Genomic DNA, 17,550 nt, shown 5'->3' on the forward strand with positions numbered 1-17,550 from the left:
GGATTCATATTTGACTCAGAATCTAAAAATCATCTGAGTATCACCTAAAACAGGGAAGACAGAGAAGAAAGCTGATTCCAGAGTAAATAATGACTACGGTTTTAAAACTGGTATCTTTATAAGGCTGGGCGTCTTTCTAAGAGAAACAGCCCCCAGGCCTGGATCTCAGGGGAAGGACTGTCCACAGCAGAAGCCACGGAAGCACGGAAGGCAGATGAAGGTGGGTCAGGGCAAAGCTGTTTCCTCAGGTGAGGTCCGGGGTCCTCCTGTGTCACAACTGCCCGGACCCGCCTTCTGACTCCTTGGTAGAGCTTGGAAAGCATTTTAAACATGCTTCCCTGGGACTCTTAGGAACTTAACCTCTTGCTCAGGGAATATGTCTATTTAGGGAGAAGAGGAAACAGTTGAACTTGAGAGATTCTGGCTTCTGTAAGTGTATAAGAACAAAATTGAGAACACTTTTTGTTTGTTTCTCAACGCCTTTCTTCAGTTTCAAATCTGTTTCCTATGTTATTTCAACTAAGTGATCAAGTTAACGTCTCAGGAACATTTCTTCATGGGAAAAGTGCTGTAAGTGCTCTTTCTAGACCAAATGAAATTAAATACTCTTTTCCCTGGATCGTAGAAGCTAGAAAATTTAGATGAGTGAGTTAACACTGAAACGGCCAAATCAGCTGCTTAATTCATCCCAGATGAAGTAAAATAACAGAAAAATTCATTGAAATGTTTTGATTTTAAAGAATCAATATATTGTCTGTAAATTTTATAACATTTTCATATATGAAATAAAAATATTAACACGTTAAAAAATAAAAATCAAAGAACTTTCTCCTCTACCTACCACCACGAGTCTTATTTATGAAACATCGTTTCTTCTAAAGCATAGTCTATGACTCCCTTATAGGCTATAAGAATGCAAGCCGTGCTGCAAAGTAACCCACATGCAGGGGTTTTTGGTTTGTTTTTTACAGGTAAATGACTGACTAGTCAGCAACTTTATATTTTACTTTCAACCTCACAGCTCTTTCTGGAAACCTAACAAGTGAGTTATATTAAGGACTGTTAAACTTGACATTGGACACTATTTTAGACTATTAACTGACATGTATAAGCTTGTAGTCTTCTCTTTTGTAGCAATTACCAAGTACTTCCCACACGTTTCTTTCTAATTCTTTGTTACCACAGAGTTCTTTTACACTAGGAAAAAAAGGGTAGGGTAGGTTGTTATTAAAACCATTTGAGATTACTGCTCTAAACTATTACAATTTCTAGCCTGTACATTAAGTACCACAGTTCATTTCACAAATTTAGGTCTCTTTATTTGATAAAATGTATAACAGAGGATACTCAGAAAGAGTATTATAGAAAAGTGTTTAATTTGGCAAGTTATATACTTGCTAAAATTAGTCAAAAATGTCTTAAATGCAACCTAATCCAAGGATATTAGAAAGCAGAGGCAGGGAACTAAGGCCCTATCACAGGCACACAACTAAATGATGGGCGCAAGTTTAGTCGCAAGTAATTTCACTGGAGAAGTCTAGCAAACTCCTTTTCTTCTGTCCTTTTTCTATGGGTCTTCTAAGGGTCTTTTTGAGATTTATTAATGGTCACTGGCTCCATAGCACTATGCTTATTAGAGGAAGTAGATATGAGAAGAAAAACAGATATAGAATGAAGACAAATTAAAAAGCAAAAGCAAACCAACAATAACCACTACCACTTGGAAAAGGACAAAAATTTAAGGATAGAACAAGGTTATAGTTACTGTAAAAGCAAATGGCATGAGAAATAAGTAAATAATATGGATAATAACAGGAGCATAAAACCATTAAGAAGTTAAAGATAATTTCTTCATTGTAGTTTATGAAAATGCTAGCACTAGAACATTGGAGGAATGCTAATCTAATTGTGAACAATCTCGTTTAGGTTCCAATTATATCCCTGGGGACAAAGAATAAATTTTCACTTAAAAACACCCAGGCCAGCTACCAATTTACAGGAAATCTGAAGACTAAAGGACCTATTAAATAACACCACAGAGATACGATCAGCAAACTCCAGACTGTGGGAAACAGTTCAACAAATAAATTGCAAGGGAAAAAAGATACTGAAGGGAATCTATATTTTAAAAGAAATTTAAAAGACATAGCAATGAATCACGATGTATGAACTTTATTTGGACCTTGACTCAAATAAACATATGTAAAGACAAGTACGATTTTATAAGAAAAGGAGAAAGTTTAACACCGACTAGGTATTTAATAATATTAAAGAATAACTATTAAATTTTTAGATGTGATAATGGCATTGTGGTATTTTTTTTTTAGTCCTTATTTTTTAGAGACACATACTAAAATATTTATGGATAAAATAATATCTAAAAATTTGCTTAAAAATAACCCAGGAGGGTATAGCATTGATAAAACAGGATTGGCTATGAGTTGATAATTGTTGAAACTGGATGATGGAAGCATGAGGGTTCATTATACTAGTCTCTCTATTTTTATATTTGTTTAAACTTTTTCATAAACACACACACATATATACACACAGAGGACGGATGTTAGTGCAAACTCTTGACTTTGAATTTAAATGTAGCCAGTGACAGTAGTCAAAGTATCTGCAGCCCTAAGGACAGCTCATAAATAGTTCTAATAGGGAAATAAAGGCAATGAATTAATCTGAACGGAGGGGGAAAAAAACCACTCTGACACGGTCCTAAAGTTAAACTAAAAAAATGCTGATTTCTCGCTTGGTACATACTGAAAGCTATTTATTTCCATTTCTAGATCAGGGATGGAAGTGAGTCGTGCTAAGTACCTGTAGAGCTCAGCTGTTGAACAGGTGTGTGTATGAAAACTGTTGACATTCCCTGATCGAGCTGTAAATGTGCTGACAGAGCCCAGTTAGAGGCGGCGGTAAGGAAGTGACAGGTACTCACCGGCACTGCATTCTTGGGCTACCAGGTTAAGAACCTCCACAGCTGCTGGACACTGTTGTATGAATTCTTCACAAAATGAGCTGTCTTCCAAAAGCTGGGCCATGACCAGGCATGCTCTTAATGTTAAAAGATTTACAATATTTCAAAGTCATCAATGTTCATTCTCTAAAAAGTCAACTGTGAAAAACATTTCCATCAATTTTGTCCCCTAATTTATGACAAGGTTCAAATTCCCCTTCCTCTTGCTTTTTTTTCTGAGCTGGATTGGTTTGGAAATATATAACTTCTCTTTTCCTAAACAGTAACTACTGGCATTGCGTGGACGACCCAAATGGGGAAAAATGGTTGGCATCTCCACTACACAGAGACACAAGGTGCCAGATGAGAAATCAGCATTGTACTGTCTCATAAAGCTTTTCCTAAACTGTGCTCCAGGAGCAATATTAGTGCACTGGGAACAAGAGGAATCCAAACGCTTAGAAAATCTGTATTTTTCTGATTCCCTCACCAGTTTCAAAAACACATATGAGAACTTTCTGAGAAGTCCCATTACCAAAAGAGAACCTCATTACTCTTGTTTAATGGTTATTTACCATTCAATATATGGTAAATGACCATACATGCAAGAAAAGGCTGCTTTTCTTTCCAACGTCAACACTTGGGAGCATTCCTTTGTTTTCTCGAAATCGGCTTGGACAGTGATGGACCAGATATGTATTAAGGTGGCCTGAACCATTTTAAAAAGGCAAAGTGACAGAGGAATTCCTGTGACAGAGCCAAGTTCTCTGAACAAAGCAAATCACTGGAGCCTTGTGTATGCATTCCATATACCGCATTTTGATTATTTTCTTAGGAGAACAGCTAAATTTTATCTCAAAGTGCAGAAATTGGGACATGCAACCAAAACGTTAGTAAACACAGCACAAGAGAACGGTTGCTGTTGCTCAGCTAGGCACGAACTTCATGCTCTGAACCTACTGAGCCCCCCCGAGAACCCCTGAATGTGTGGCCTGCGCCACCTCAGACATTAGGGGACCTTTGGAGGGTGCTCACCTTGTTCTGATTTCAGCCAGGAGCCGAACGACTGCCATCACAGGAGCTGACCCATCTCCTGTTGCAGGAAGTGAGGTGTGAATAGAGAGACTTCCCTCCTGAGGAAGCAACATGGACTGGACTGCCTGCACTACCTTCTCAGTTATGGACAGTTTATGAAGAGGCAATGCCTGATGGTGGGGGGGGCATGGCAAAAAGTTAAATTCGAGTAGTTAGTTTATAAGAAATGAGGGTGTTATTATTATCTGGAGTTAATTCTCAAATTTTCAGTTAAAAAAAAAATCACCATACACAAAATTGCAAACTAGACCAAAACAATTAAGAATACAATACATAATGGAATACTTCCAACCAAAGAACTGAATTTTGTCACCTAAGTAAAAGTTTTCACACAAATGTTACTATTAAATAATCATCTCCAGTACAGAAATACACATCACAAGTAAAACTTCAGATAACCAAATATTTGTGCTTCTGCACTGTGCACGTACATATTATTCATTACAGTACGGTTACCAAATTTGCAGTGACATTTTATGATGCATTTAAAAATCACCTTACCTCTGATCTTGGAACACAAAGTCTAGACAATGGAATAGTCAATGTGTCTGATGCTTGCGAAGTCTTTCTACAGTCTATAGGTGGGAATCTGACTGTAGCTATACCTTCCTGTTCATTGATAGAAGCGACTACTCCGATGCTTCCTGATATTCCTCTACCTAAAACCTAGAGACAAAGGTGGATTAGTACTATCTACCAGCTCTGACGGTTTAAGCGACTATCTGACATGACAAGTGGGAAGAATAAATTTACAGCTGTCATTATTGGCATTACAGTAATAGTTTATTATAATGCAGAAACCAAGGCCTGAACATGAGTTAAAATAGGTCCTAAAACCTTATGTCGATGTGATTACAATGATTTAATTTCAAAATTTCAGTTCTAAAATAATGTCAATATTAATGACACCACAGGACACAAATATTATGGTTAACACTATATGCTACTGTTCTAATATCTGAATAATCTGCAACATGGTGGGGATTAGAAATCATGAGTTTCTCAGATTCCTTATTTAGCTCGAAGGAATAAGGATTTTTGTCCAACTGGGTAGATGATACTTGTTTTAGATGGTTAATCAACAGATGCTGGTATACAGAAGGAAAGCAATGGCCTGGGGAACTGGTGGCTGGTTACCTGAACCTCGGACCCGATCTTGATTGTCTCTTTGAAGCCTCCAAGTGCACACAGTGCGGCGACGGCCTGGCGGGCGATTCTCTGAAGTTTGGCGAGTTTTCTGCCACTACTGCTTCCATTTTCCAGAATGCTTTCTGCATATTTTCCCAATTGTGGAATATACATCAGCGCACGAGACAGAACCTAAATACAAGAAGCAGCCCATGTAGGAGTAAAAGCTTTGGCCATTTTGATACTAAGGAGAATGAAGTGTCTACGGCAATGTCCATGTCCCATGAACTGAAGGAACTCCAGATACAGAAGGATGAGATAACTTTTAGATATCACCACTGACATTCCTGCCGTATTTGCCTTAGGTAATTAGACAGAACTGGAAATACACAAAATATGGGAGAATCAAACACACATTAATAACACCCCCAAAATAAAGCAAAAATTTATCTGAAGGAAAACCATCACAGCATACTGCCTATATCTCAACACCCAATTACCTTGGGGACACAGTATGAAGAGTTTGCTTGGAGAATGACTATGTTTGGATAGGGGAATTGATTATGGATCTCTAGCTTTTAGGAAACTGGACTATTATTTGTAATAATGTAATTACTGACAGCGCTCAGGAAGTGTAACTCACACAGAGGCCTCCTTGGGGCTTGGTAAGCACCCTTAACAAAGCCAATAAACCAAGGTTGCATGATTTCCTAATGTTGGTACCGGCCAAACACAGGCTAGGAGGAGAAACAGGGATCCCTGTTTCTCCCTGAGAATACTGTCCTATCTTCTGCAAAATTAGAATGGGCAGCAATGGGAGATGTAGGTGAACAGAGCTGAAACTACTAAATCAAAGCAAATTCCAGGGGAAAGTTAACAAGTACAATTGGCCAGTTTGAGAAATCTCTCTACTAAAAGATCTCCTGCTGGGGGTGATTCAAAGACCACTAACTTCCTTCTTGCTTCCTCTGCTAAGCAGTTAACACTATACCAACCTTTTCTGCTGTTGTGGTCCATATCTGAGCAGCATTTGATTCGGGTGCCATTAATAAGCTATGAAGCAAGGCGATCACCTCAGCGGCCATGCTGTTTGCCACGTGCCCACTGATGAAGGGTCTGACGGGGTCAGTCCTATAAGTGTCAACAGGAAAAACTGTCAGTGCCCAGTGATGGTAAAGAATGTAGACAAGTGGCTTTTAGGATTAGCCTCAGATGGAAACATTCTCCATTTATACAAGAAAAAGTAGATTTTGTTGACTGAGAAGCTAAATTATCATTAGGAAGAAACTGCTCGTCTCATATTCTTTCTGGTAACTAAAGAATCCTCAAACTTGCATAAGCCAGCAGGATGGAGGAAAGATGCGCTGCCTCGAGCCCTGGTCTCAAGCACAGAACATCTTCCCAGGGCAACGCTAGCTCATCCTTCCCAGTCTTAGAAAGCTTACGTATACAGCAGGCTGGGGGCACATATCGTTCGGAAGAAGACAGCAAGACCAGAGTTCACTAATAGCTGGTGTTGCTGGCAGTGGCCCTTCTCAGAAAAACAATCCTCTGGCTTCAGACGTCCACTCAGCTGGGAGCGCCTCCCTATTCAGCCACCACAACCTCAGACAGGTATCTTAAGCTCTCAGTGCTCATTTCCGGCAGGTCAACAGAGTGACAAAATCAAAACCCTAAAACAAACCCATCACGAAGTGAATCTGAAAAGGGTGTAGACAGGTTCTACCCTGTGAAAGGTTTTACCTCGCGAGTTCAGAGTTCCTCTCTCTGCAAATGGAGGTTTGGGCGGTTTTCTTTTTGTCACCTGTGGACAGTCCACTCACAGTCTCCGGGTTGACTGATTCTACAGGCGGCCCGACGCTGACGATGAGGCCCGACTGTGCCCACTTGGTTGCTTTTCGAAGAGCAGCTGCAGCCTCCTCCGTGATCACTTCGCAGCAGCCACCCTGGAGGGCAGTTTGAAGACGTCCCAGTACTCAGTTCACTCTTCTCAGCGCTCTTGTTTGTAAACCCGTCCCCGCCGCCCCAAAGCAATCCGGGCTCGTTTTTAAAAATTCAAATATTATATATAAGAAGTGAAATTTCCATAAACGTCTTGTCCTCCAGATAACTGTTAATCCTCTAGATTTTTTCAATGCAAATTATGACATAATCATGAATCACACTATACACACAGTTTTTCCATTTATTTTTATCAGTTATCAAAATATCATGAATGTGTTTCTGTATCAGCATATACAGATCGATCTCTTCTTTAGTTGTATGTCATATATGAATATAACAATTTTTTTAAAAACGATTTAAAATTGTTTTTAAATTGAAGTAAAACTGGCATAATAATTTCTTTAACCTCCTGTTTATGAGTACACGGGTCCTATTTTGTTGTTTACAGACAGAACTTTGAAGAACATGGTTGTCTCTGGCTACTCGAGAATGCCTCTACCTTTGCCTTGACAATAATGGGTATCATCCATCTTTAATTTTATCTGCCTGGTAGGTAAAAAATGACATATTACTGTTGTTTTTACTCCTCTCCTTTGTTTACATACTGTGTAATTTGTGAGCCTGGGCATATCTTTATGGTTCGATGGGCTATTTATCTTTCTTATTATCTATTATTTTTTCTACCGACTTTCACCTATTATCACTTTTAAAGCATTTTTAGGCTGTAAAACTTTTCCAACAGAGCTAAGAAAAAAAATTTTAAGTCAAAATCAAGAGTTCTCTTTTACATTTTACTATTGATGACAAATTGATTTGACTAGTTTTCTTGAAAATGGCCTCAGTTGAGCCACTGACTCCAATTTCTTACCCTGCCTCTCTGTGGGGACTTGAATTAACTAAAAAAAAAAAAAAAATTCTTGTGAAAATCTGACTCATGGCAAATGTTCTTCATTCGTAGGTCTTGTCAGAGCAGGTTTCTCCGTATTGGGCTTACCTTGGTCATGTCTCGATCCATTTTCACGACCTTCTCCATGTTGGCACCAGTACCGAGTCGGAAGGGTCGTCCTTCTGAGCTACTAAAACGGGAAGGCAGAGAGGCAAGACTCTTACAGGCACAGTCAGAGGTGGGGACTGCACGCCGTGAGGCAACCCAGCAATGGTCAGGCCACCATTATACACTATTACAGGCTTTTAAAATCCACAGTAAGGCTCAATTTTTCCAAAAGGGAAATGATTTATTACTGCTTAATTATAGCAGTTCTAGAGATCAAAACAACAGCTGTTCTTAGAGTTCAATGATAATTAAAAACCTACATGAAAATGATGTACAAACTAAAGAAGTGAAAGAAATTGGGAGTTGGAATCTATAATAAAGGGGGGCTAGGCATGCAAAGAACTCGATAAGTGATCTAAATCTCAGTGAGGGGACCTTAACAACAGCATGGATCTGATGCCCTGGTATTAATGACCGGATCTTCCTTTCTAATAACTCAGCTTCCTCTGCCACCAAATTTGTACCACGACGTTTCACAATGCCCAAGAGTGTTTCTTGGAGATTTCTTCATCTGAGCATTGACCTGCCCTGACCCTACTTAATGCATGCCAGTAGCCCGTGAGTGCTTTCGGTTGCCATGATGGCAGACAAGGGACCCGATTATGAGGATGACACCATCACCAAACCATTTGTTGAAAGGAAGACTCTTTCATCTAAGACATAAATGCCTGCTCTAAAGTCCCTTGTGTTCTGTGGCAGGCCTTCCCGCTGTTCCGGGTCCCACTAACAGGGCCCCGTAGGTTTGTAATCATTGGACAATAATCACATATTTTTACTTCCTTACACCTGAGCAATCATTCCATTCATACTTCAATGAACTAAAGCTTTAAAAAAGTTTCTCTTATTTCTCCACCTCACAGTGCACGGCATCTTTGAATTTATTGATGGCTAAAGAACACCAATAACACTGTTGTTTGCATTGTTTCTTCTCAAAGTCAAGTTACACTACAGACTCTCCACCAAACACAAACAAAACATTCTCAACAGGACGTTTGCTCTGTTGGGTTTGGACGGACAGTCCTGAGTGGTGGTGAAGCTGTGACTGGAGAGGCCTGTGTCTGCGTTTCAGCTCATCCCTGAAACAGGGATGGAGAGTAACAGTGATCACGCCTTAGGATTGCTAGGGGGGCTCGACAGTTGAATTGTGTAAACAGCTTACTCAGCATAGTGCCTGAGAACATGGTTAGTGCTTGATGACATGTAGCTGTTACAATCATCGTCACCTTAGTAACGGCTGGAGAACTTCATGGGATGACTGATCTTCCCGCTTGTGGATAAAGATAGAGAGCTTGCCATCTACTGCTTCACTCTCTTCTCCGGGATCCTTATCTCCTTTTAAGGAATTCTTGGGACTGGTTTTTGTCAACGTGGTGTCAGGTTCGGAAGCGGTTGGAGAAAGAACTGTCTGACATCCTTTAAGCAAACAGAAAAATCGCCATGTTGTTTGGGCAGGGAAAACACTGGTTTTGGACTCTCTGCTCCCTCTCTCACCCTCTGTCCCTTCTCCCTTGTTTCTTTTATCACGGGATGGGTGAAAGCTCAGTCTGACTATCCCCAGGAAGTGGGCACCTTAGTGCCACTCTCTTATCCAAAAGCTGCTCACCTGGGACCACGTAATCTGCCAGCTTTGCTAAGAGCAGTGAGGCGATCTTGGACGCTGGGTCGCTGGGGTCCTCCTGCTCGCTGTTGAGGGAGGGGACGGAATAGCTCCACGGTGGGAGCTCCACGTTCCCACAGTCCTCTACGCTCATCAGCGGGAGTGCCGCCCGGCACAGCTGGAGAATGATGAGGACCAGCTTCGGTGACGGCCGTTGGTCAAGCAGCAAGGAGAGGAGTTTGGACACACAAGCTGGCTGGCTCAGGATGGCTTTCCCGATGTGACTCCTGGAAAAGAAGAAAAGGTACATGACGCTGGTAATGCTGATCTACAGACATTCAGAAGCAAGGGTTCCCTAAATGAGGTTAGATGCGCCAATGCCTTCAGATTCACAAGGGGACGTGGATTTGGCACCACGTTTTCATGAGAGAGAAGTCAGGGGTTTTTGTAAATATCTGATGAACGCTCACAATTGACCAATACTTAAAAAGAAAGATGTTTGACTATTTTCTGATCCCCGACATTTACTTCATTCAGATCCTGTAGCTCAGCTGATTCACTGAGCACCGAGACCCAGAAACCCAACCGGGAGCCTGACAGGTTAGCCTTGTACTCCTTTTTAAGGAGGGCTTCCAGACCACAGGTGTCACACAGCGCCACACAGGCCTCAGCAGTCGGGGACCTGCCTGAACGTGTCACAGTTCACTGAGAAGAAGGCGCAGCGGCCAGGAGAAGCCAAAGAACAAGCAGCCTTATGTGCACAAGCTTTCGTGTGCCTCGTGGCTCACACATGATGGTTTTAAACCTCCATAAAATATCTTTTATTAAAGACACGGCACGACAAAGCGAGTTAACTTTAGGTCCTGACTGATTATTCTTTAATCTTGCTATAATGAGGGTAAGAATTTTTGGTTACTGAATCCAAATACAATGACTTGAAAGGCTGGCAGATGTTACCAACAAAGTGTTAAAGCAAATGATATTTTATGATGTAGATACTCACCTAAATAGTCCTTTCATTTGGAACTGAATACTATTTTTCAGTGACTTCCTTCTCTATTATTTTTCTTGAGGCAGAAACATGTCAGAACAGCCCAGCAATTCTGATGTGTCGACAGACAACCACCACCCAAAGGAACCCCAGTCGTTCAAGAGGAAAGCCACCTCTCCCGCAGCCCTGTCTGACCCTGCCATACCTCGAGAGGTCATTGAGGAGACTCAGGACGTCCTGGAGAGCATCATTGCCAGCAGCCTGGTTGCCACAGCACTCGGTGGCTCGGGCCAGATGGTTAGTGAGAAGGCTGGACACCTGACGGGCCAGACCTGAGTGCACAGCCTCGGTGGAGCCACCTTCAGAGTTAAAGAAAAAGCCTGGTAAAAACCCAGGGGAGCCATATGAGTCTGCAGGTGTGAAGAGCCCTCTCCCTTGGCCTCCTTGTATCAAAGCCTTCCCCTTGCACAATTTTTCTTTAACTTGCTCAGTACTTCCTTAGCCAATCTCATTAGCATCTCCTCGTTAGATAACATCTGCACATAAAAACGGTAAAAGTAACCTGAAAAATGATTCAATGTTGGGGAAAGACATCATTCTTAATTAAAACCGAATTAGTCCTTATAAAACCAAAGAACGTACTGTGATTGACAGCGAAGAATCCCCATTTTACTGTGATGAAAACATCTTAATTTCTAACTCACACTCTACTTCTTCTCAAACACAATAAAAGAGTTTTCGGATCTTCCTATTTTCACCATGGTTCGAGCTCCCCCACCCCCCGAGCATCTTTTGTGAAAGCCACAAAAACGATTTGCCATTTCCTGAATCCCTCATGTTCTCTTGGTAATCCCCCATGTTCTCCGTGCCTACACACACTGTTTATTCTGCCTGGAATCCTTCATTATCCTTCAAGAATAACTGACATGTCATCTTCTTTGGGAGGCTTTGCCTGATCCCAAGCACGACTGGTCTGAAGAAACTCTATGGTCCTGTAGCACTTTGCATGCACCTTGATCATGACACTGATTACACTGTAATTATTTGTTCATTGATCTATTCCCCCCATTGGACCATACGTCTTAAGAGGAAGAACAATGCCTTATTCATCTTATGCCTGGCCATTAAGACAATAAAATGCATACTGAATAAACAGATAAATAAACAAGATATATAGTATAAAGACCTGGTATATTATGGAGAAATTATCCTTGAAGTTTACTTTTCAAATTGAATTGGTAACAAAAACATAACTGAGAAATAGCACCTTGAAAATGCAACTGAGAAACTATTTCATAAAAACATTTATTTGGAGACTTAGCAAAGCTGACAAGAAGGAAAAAAAGATACTGTCTCAGCTTCCTGGGTTACTGTACACCTTCAACATGGTTGTCATTCCTGCTCCCCGCCCCCCAGCTTTATTGAGGTATGATTGCCAAATAAAACTTGTCTATACTTCTATTACACAATGTGAATTTTTAAAAAGGTGGATGATGTGATTTGATACACATTACATTGTGAAATGACTACTATGTCAAGTTAGTTAACACATCACCTCACGTAGTTACTTCTCTCTTTGTGTGTGTGGTGGGAACACTTAAGATTTACGCTCTAAGCAACTTTCAAGTATACAATGAAGTGTTAACTATAATCACCATCCTGCACATTAGATCCCCAGAACTTTCTCATCTTATAACTGAATGTTTCTCTTTGACCAATATCTCCTTATTTCTCCCTCCTCTGACCCTTGGCAACCACTCTGTGTCTATGAGTCTGGCTTTTAAAATCCTGCACATTAGTGAGATCATGCAGTGTTTGTCTCTGCGTCTGGTTTGTTTCACTCAGTATCATGTCCTCTATGTTAGGCTACTGTTTAATGTCATAGTGTAGCTATATATTTTCATAGAACCGTGCTGATGAAGAGGCTCTCTTGAAATCATTAATTGATTAAACTCTACCGACTATGTAGTTAAATATAGCCTCTCTTTCCCCCATCCAGCACAAATAATAAACAAACACATCGACAGAAGAAAGCATCGCTTTCTAGAAAGGAAACCTGCTTCTTACCTTCTTCTTTTTCCCATTCGACGCAGCGGTTGGCGAGCACCTGGAAGGCTGCCCAGGCCATGGTGGCCACCTTCTGCTTCTTGGTTTGTTTCTCACTGGAGCTGGACTCAGTCTGACTGCTCAGGCTACACAGTCGATCCATGAGCTGGACAAGACCACTCCGTACCAGGCACTTCTCTTCGCTCCTGGGCCAGGCGGAAAGCATTGTATGAAATCAACGTAACTGACCGGCCCTCAGGAACCTCTCGGTTAAGACTCAGGTTATCAAAGGGACAGAGAACATGTCAGTACAGTTCTCTGTCTACAGCTTAGGACACTACCATGTATAACTGAACACGGAAATATTTTTTTAGAATGATGATTTCCTTCATAAATAAGGAGCTTCGAGTTCTGATTTTTTCATGTAGAATGGCAAAATAAAAATTGATGGAATCAATTCACGATTGCCATGATAGGAAAAAATTATATTTTATCACAAGGGGATTCAAAGAATGATTTTATGAGTGCTTGACATCTTCAAACTATTAATCAAGTGACTAAGAGAGGAAATAAATGTGCACAAGCAAAACAATTTTGCCAAATATGTAAGTATTTTCCTAGAGAGCTTTTACTTTCCTTCAAAACTGTCCATTCTGACAATGTAAAATAATTTCTAATGGACACTTCTGATCATGTAGAAACTCAATGATAAAGAATCTACACAGTAATTCAGGTGTCAGGAGGAAGCTCATTTAATCAGAGTGATAATGCCAAAGGATAAGCAAAATAAATCCAGTTTTTTAATTAAAAATATACCTAATCGACTACATTGCGGTATAATTTATGAACAATAAAAAGCACTCTCTGGCTTACCTGGTGTAAGGAATGGTGCACAGGAGCCCGATGCTATTTGCACATGCAATAGGGTAACGTGCACACAAGGACACGACAGAGGTCATGGTCTCGCCAAAAGCTTCCTGGACCTGCTCAACCATCCCGCCACAGGTTAGTTCTTCAATTCTATGAAACAGAACCAGAACTCAGCCTTCCTGAACCACGTCAAGGACAGTGATAGTGAACATGAGAGCGTATTTCTTCTGAGAAGCCCAAGAGTATCTAGATGAATCCAGAACTAAAGGAATCTCGGAGATCACTGGTATTTCCCAAACTGCAGGGCCACAAACCATTGGACAGGATTTCTAAGTGGGCTTCAAGACAATACTCACATGCAGCAAAGCCTGGGAAATCCTAGGTTAGGTGAAGTTAAGCAGCGCTCCCTGCCGTGGGACTACTCAGAACCTTACAAAGTCCATATGAGAGTAAGAGAACGGTACCCGACATCTCCCAAACTTAATAATGAAGCCATTTATTTGAGACACATCTACAGTGTCACCTGCAGCACTGAATACTGTAAATGCAATTGTACTAATGAGAAAACCGAGGCCCAAAGAGATTAGCTAAGTGTCCTTTCCAAGTTCACATTCCAATTATTAGCAGAGCTTGAGACTCTAGTTGATATAAGCCTTTCCCAATGTAAAAACACGACTCAGGGGAGATCCTATAGCAATCACTATGAGTTGAGAACTGGAACTATCCAGATTTATCTACAAAGATATGCAACAAAATATTGTTTATAATAGCAAAAATAAATAAATAAAACCTAAGGTTTAAAACTGGGGAATTGGCTTAATAAAAGTTCAGGAATATGATACTATGCTATACAACCACTAAAAACATAGGAGATAAACACGCCTGAACTCGTCTGATCTCGGAAGCTGAGCAGGGTCGGGCCTGGTTAGTACTTGGATGGGAGACCACCTAGGAAGACCAGATGCTGTAGGTGTTTAAATAGATAAATAAAAACATAGGAGATATCTATGGTAAGAATAAAGACAGTATACACTAAAATGTTAATGAGTTTTATCTCAAGATACTACATTTACAGGTGATTTTGAGTTTATACTTCGGGATTTTCTGTATTTTTTCAAATGTTTGACATGAGACATTAGTAATTAAGGGGAAAAAGAATAATGGTGCTGGTGTTATGAAGAAGTCGTGAGCTGTGGTGGTTGTGTTCCTCGCTATGCCATGTGGGCACCCTGGGATCAGGCGGGCACGTGACTCCTCTGGCCGATGAGCCAGCGCTCTGACAGCTTGTGAGATCATAATCTCCTCCTCTACCCTGGGCCCTTTGCGATGACCATGAGCCAAGAAGGACCAGCGATGGACATGAGCAGAAACTAAAATTTTGATTTTTAGGCTGCTGAGATTTTAGAGTTGTTTGTTTCCAAAGAATAACCTGGCTTCTCCTGATTGACACCGAAATTGCTCAAGATATTCACATTAGCTCTGAATTCACAGGTTTTCCTCCAGCCACTGCCTTTTGCTTGCTGGCCGGAATTCCTCAGAGCCTTGCCAGGAGGCACAAGCTGCCTCCAGTAGTTCCAGTCCAGGACTTGGAGAGAGAAATGCCATTTTCTCTCTAAAGATCTTTGAATCCCAGTAGGAAACCAGTACAGAAAAATTCCTCACAAAAATGTTACAAAACCTTCTTCAAAGTCAGGATCTACAATTATGTTTTTAGAAACTGACCGGTGAAAATAAGCACAAAAGTATACAAAAATATAGACATAAAGATGTTGACTGAAGCACTATTGTTAATGCAAAAAAAAAAAAAAACCCAAAACAAAACAGAAAAAAGGAAAGAAAGAGAGAAGGGAGGGAAGGAGAGAAAGAGAGGAAAGAAAGAATGAACCTGTGCATCCATCAGTTGAGGAGAGTTAAATATAATACAGCCACCCATACGATGGAGTCCCTGAAGTTCTAAAGAAACTATAAAGCATATCTACTTGTAAGAGAGGGGAGGGAGGAGGGAGGAGGGGGAGGCATGGATAGAGAGAGAGAGAGAGAGAGAGAGAGAGAGAGAGGGAGGGAGGGAGGAGTGGAGGGAGAGAGAGAGAGAGAGAGAGAGATTCAAGACAATTGAGCAAAACCACTCAGACTACAGTAAGGAATATAATCTGAATTAAGTAAAAAAAAAAAAATCACACACACACTTATGTGTACAGAGAATTAACTATTTACATATGTGTGATCGATACAATGAGCTCTAAACGAACAGAGTAGAATTTAGGAGGAAAAGGTGAATATAAAGACATATATTCTGTTATATGCGCTGAATTTTTTTTTTTTTTTACAAAATCACATACTTCTATAAAAATAAAAATATAATATTTCAGGGGAAAACATCAGCAGATACCACTGTCTAGACCTGGCCCCAAGAATCATCTCAGGAAGGGCTTTGCCCATTCGGACAGGGCAGTCTAGACTGATAGGAACAACTTACCTGGGTCCTCCCTGAAGGACCATCGTCACCGGGCCCACAAGGTGCGTCACTCCGCCGACTCGCACGGCTGCCGTCAGCAGTTCGCGCATGTGCACCAGGGCCTGCTTGCGAGTGTTTCCCCGCCGCCACCTCGTCTGTGCAGCCAAAAGGAAGCTGCTGCTGGACACCTGGAATGCAGGAGAAGGAAGCACACCTGACTCCTGCTAACCTGTCACAGGGCCCCCTGTGCCGTTAGGTGCTATTCATCTATCTGTAGGCAGCAAAACATGACATACAGCTTGGTCAGGGTTGGTGCCGATGAAAGCAAACAGCTGCCCCAGCAGGACGCTGTAGGTGGGCTTGTCCCTGCTGTCCTCGATGGCCAACGACTGCAGGAGCGTAAAGGAGCTGCTGCGGTGGCTGGTCACATGGCGCCGCCTACGGAAAACAAAACCGCGTTTGAGCCACAAAACAAGAGACCCTCGCAGAGGGTGTTTTAATGAAGAGCATCCAGCCGCACATGGGCAGCAAGCCCGGCCATTAGCCATTTACCTCTGATTTGCTCTAGTAAATTCCAAATCTTCATCACCAATCATTTCCAGGTCAGAAGGAGCCGACATGCTGCGAAGGAAAACAGGCTGTCTCACAGCATGAGAGATCACCTTTGTTTCAGACGCTGACTTACAAGCTAGAATGGAAAGGAATAAAAGGGTTGACATATCGGCTACCCCATTTGGAAGGGCAGCAGAGACAGCTAAACATGGAACTACGGAACAGTCTAGGAGTATCTTTGCTTTCTATGACAGTTCTGCCACTGAACCAGCTGGCAAAGAAAACTGATGAGTTTTTTAGGCCTTTTTAAACCTAGATATTAGGTTAAAAATTATCTTAGATTGAAAAACTAAAATCTTTTATCAAATTGGGTTTCCAAAGAAAGGCTGAAAATTAATTTAATTTCATAAACTATCAATGTTCACTTTAATACAGGCAATCTAAAAAAGCAAGAGAGTACGGAGAAAGTGATTTCTGGAAGGAAAAACTTAGTTCAAATAAATCTAGATCCATTTTTCTGAGATGGCCTTTGTTTCCCCTTTAATCTTAGATTTATTTAGCTGACCTACTGCCATTTGGTGACATCTCTGCTTTGATCATTTTTGGTATGAGTAAATATCATGCTTGAGCTAGAATCCAACCAGCCCATTCCTATACTCCTTAACCCTATCCAGGGAAATAGATGGTCTATAAAAGAACAGTTTAATGGCAAAAGACAAAACTACATGTAAAGATCAGCTAAGAAAAAAATACATTAAGAAAGTAGAGGTCATTTTGAATCAGTCTTAAGAATGGTTAGACAGCTTCAATCTAAAAACAAGATTTCTGAAGATGATGTTCTCTCTGAGGAAACCATTGG

General features: G+C 41.0%; 1 protein-coding gene across 8 annotated transcripts in view; it reads right to left on the bottom strand.

Annotated features, from left to right (window-relative positions):
* The window catches only part of HECTD4 (HECT domain E3 ubiquitin protein ligase 4), a 157,822-nt gene that overhangs the window by 47,690 nt on the left and 92,582 nt on the right, over positions 1–17,550 (bottom strand). For 5 of the 8 annotated variants that reach the window (XM_039868171.1, XM_039868172.1, XM_039868169.1 and 2 more), the window contains exons 30-44: positions 16,692–16,827; positions 16,436–16,577; positions 16,161–16,327; positions 13,688–13,834; positions 12,836–13,020; positions 10,974–11,148; positions 9,784–10,064; positions 9,404–9,593; positions 8,121–8,202; positions 6,926–7,128; positions 6,178–6,313; positions 5,192–5,374; positions 4,556–4,720; positions 3,995–4,164; positions 2,942–3,057 (exon numbers count right to left, since the gene is read on the bottom strand). In XM_039868171.1, the coding sequence (XP_039724105.1) occupies positions 2,942–3,057; positions 3,995–4,164; positions 4,556–4,720; positions 5,192–5,374; positions 6,178–6,313; positions 6,926–7,128; positions 8,121–8,202; positions 9,404–9,593; positions 9,784–10,064; positions 10,974–11,148; positions 12,836–13,020; positions 13,688–13,834; positions 16,161–16,327; positions 16,436–16,577; positions 16,692–16,827 (2,478 nt within the window). The remainder of the gene's footprint in view (positions 1–2,941; positions 3,058–3,994; positions 4,165–4,555; positions 4,721–5,191; positions 5,375–6,177; positions 6,314–6,925; positions 7,129–8,120; positions 8,203–9,403; positions 9,594–9,783; positions 10,065–10,973; positions 11,149–12,835; positions 13,021–13,687; positions 13,835–16,160; positions 16,328–16,435; positions 16,578–16,691; positions 16,828–17,550) is intronic. The other 3 variants (XM_039868173.1, XM_039868174.1, XM_039868170.1) reach the window with 1 other exon arrangement.

The sequence above is a fragment of the Pteropus medius genome, unplaced genomic scaffold, assembly GCF_902729225.1.
Source record: "Pteropus medius unplaced genomic scaffold, Ma_sr-lr_union100, whole genome shotgun sequence".
In the NCBI taxonomy this organism is placed as follows: Eukaryota; Metazoa; Chordata; class Mammalia; order Chiroptera; family Pteropodidae; genus Pteropus; species Pteropus medius.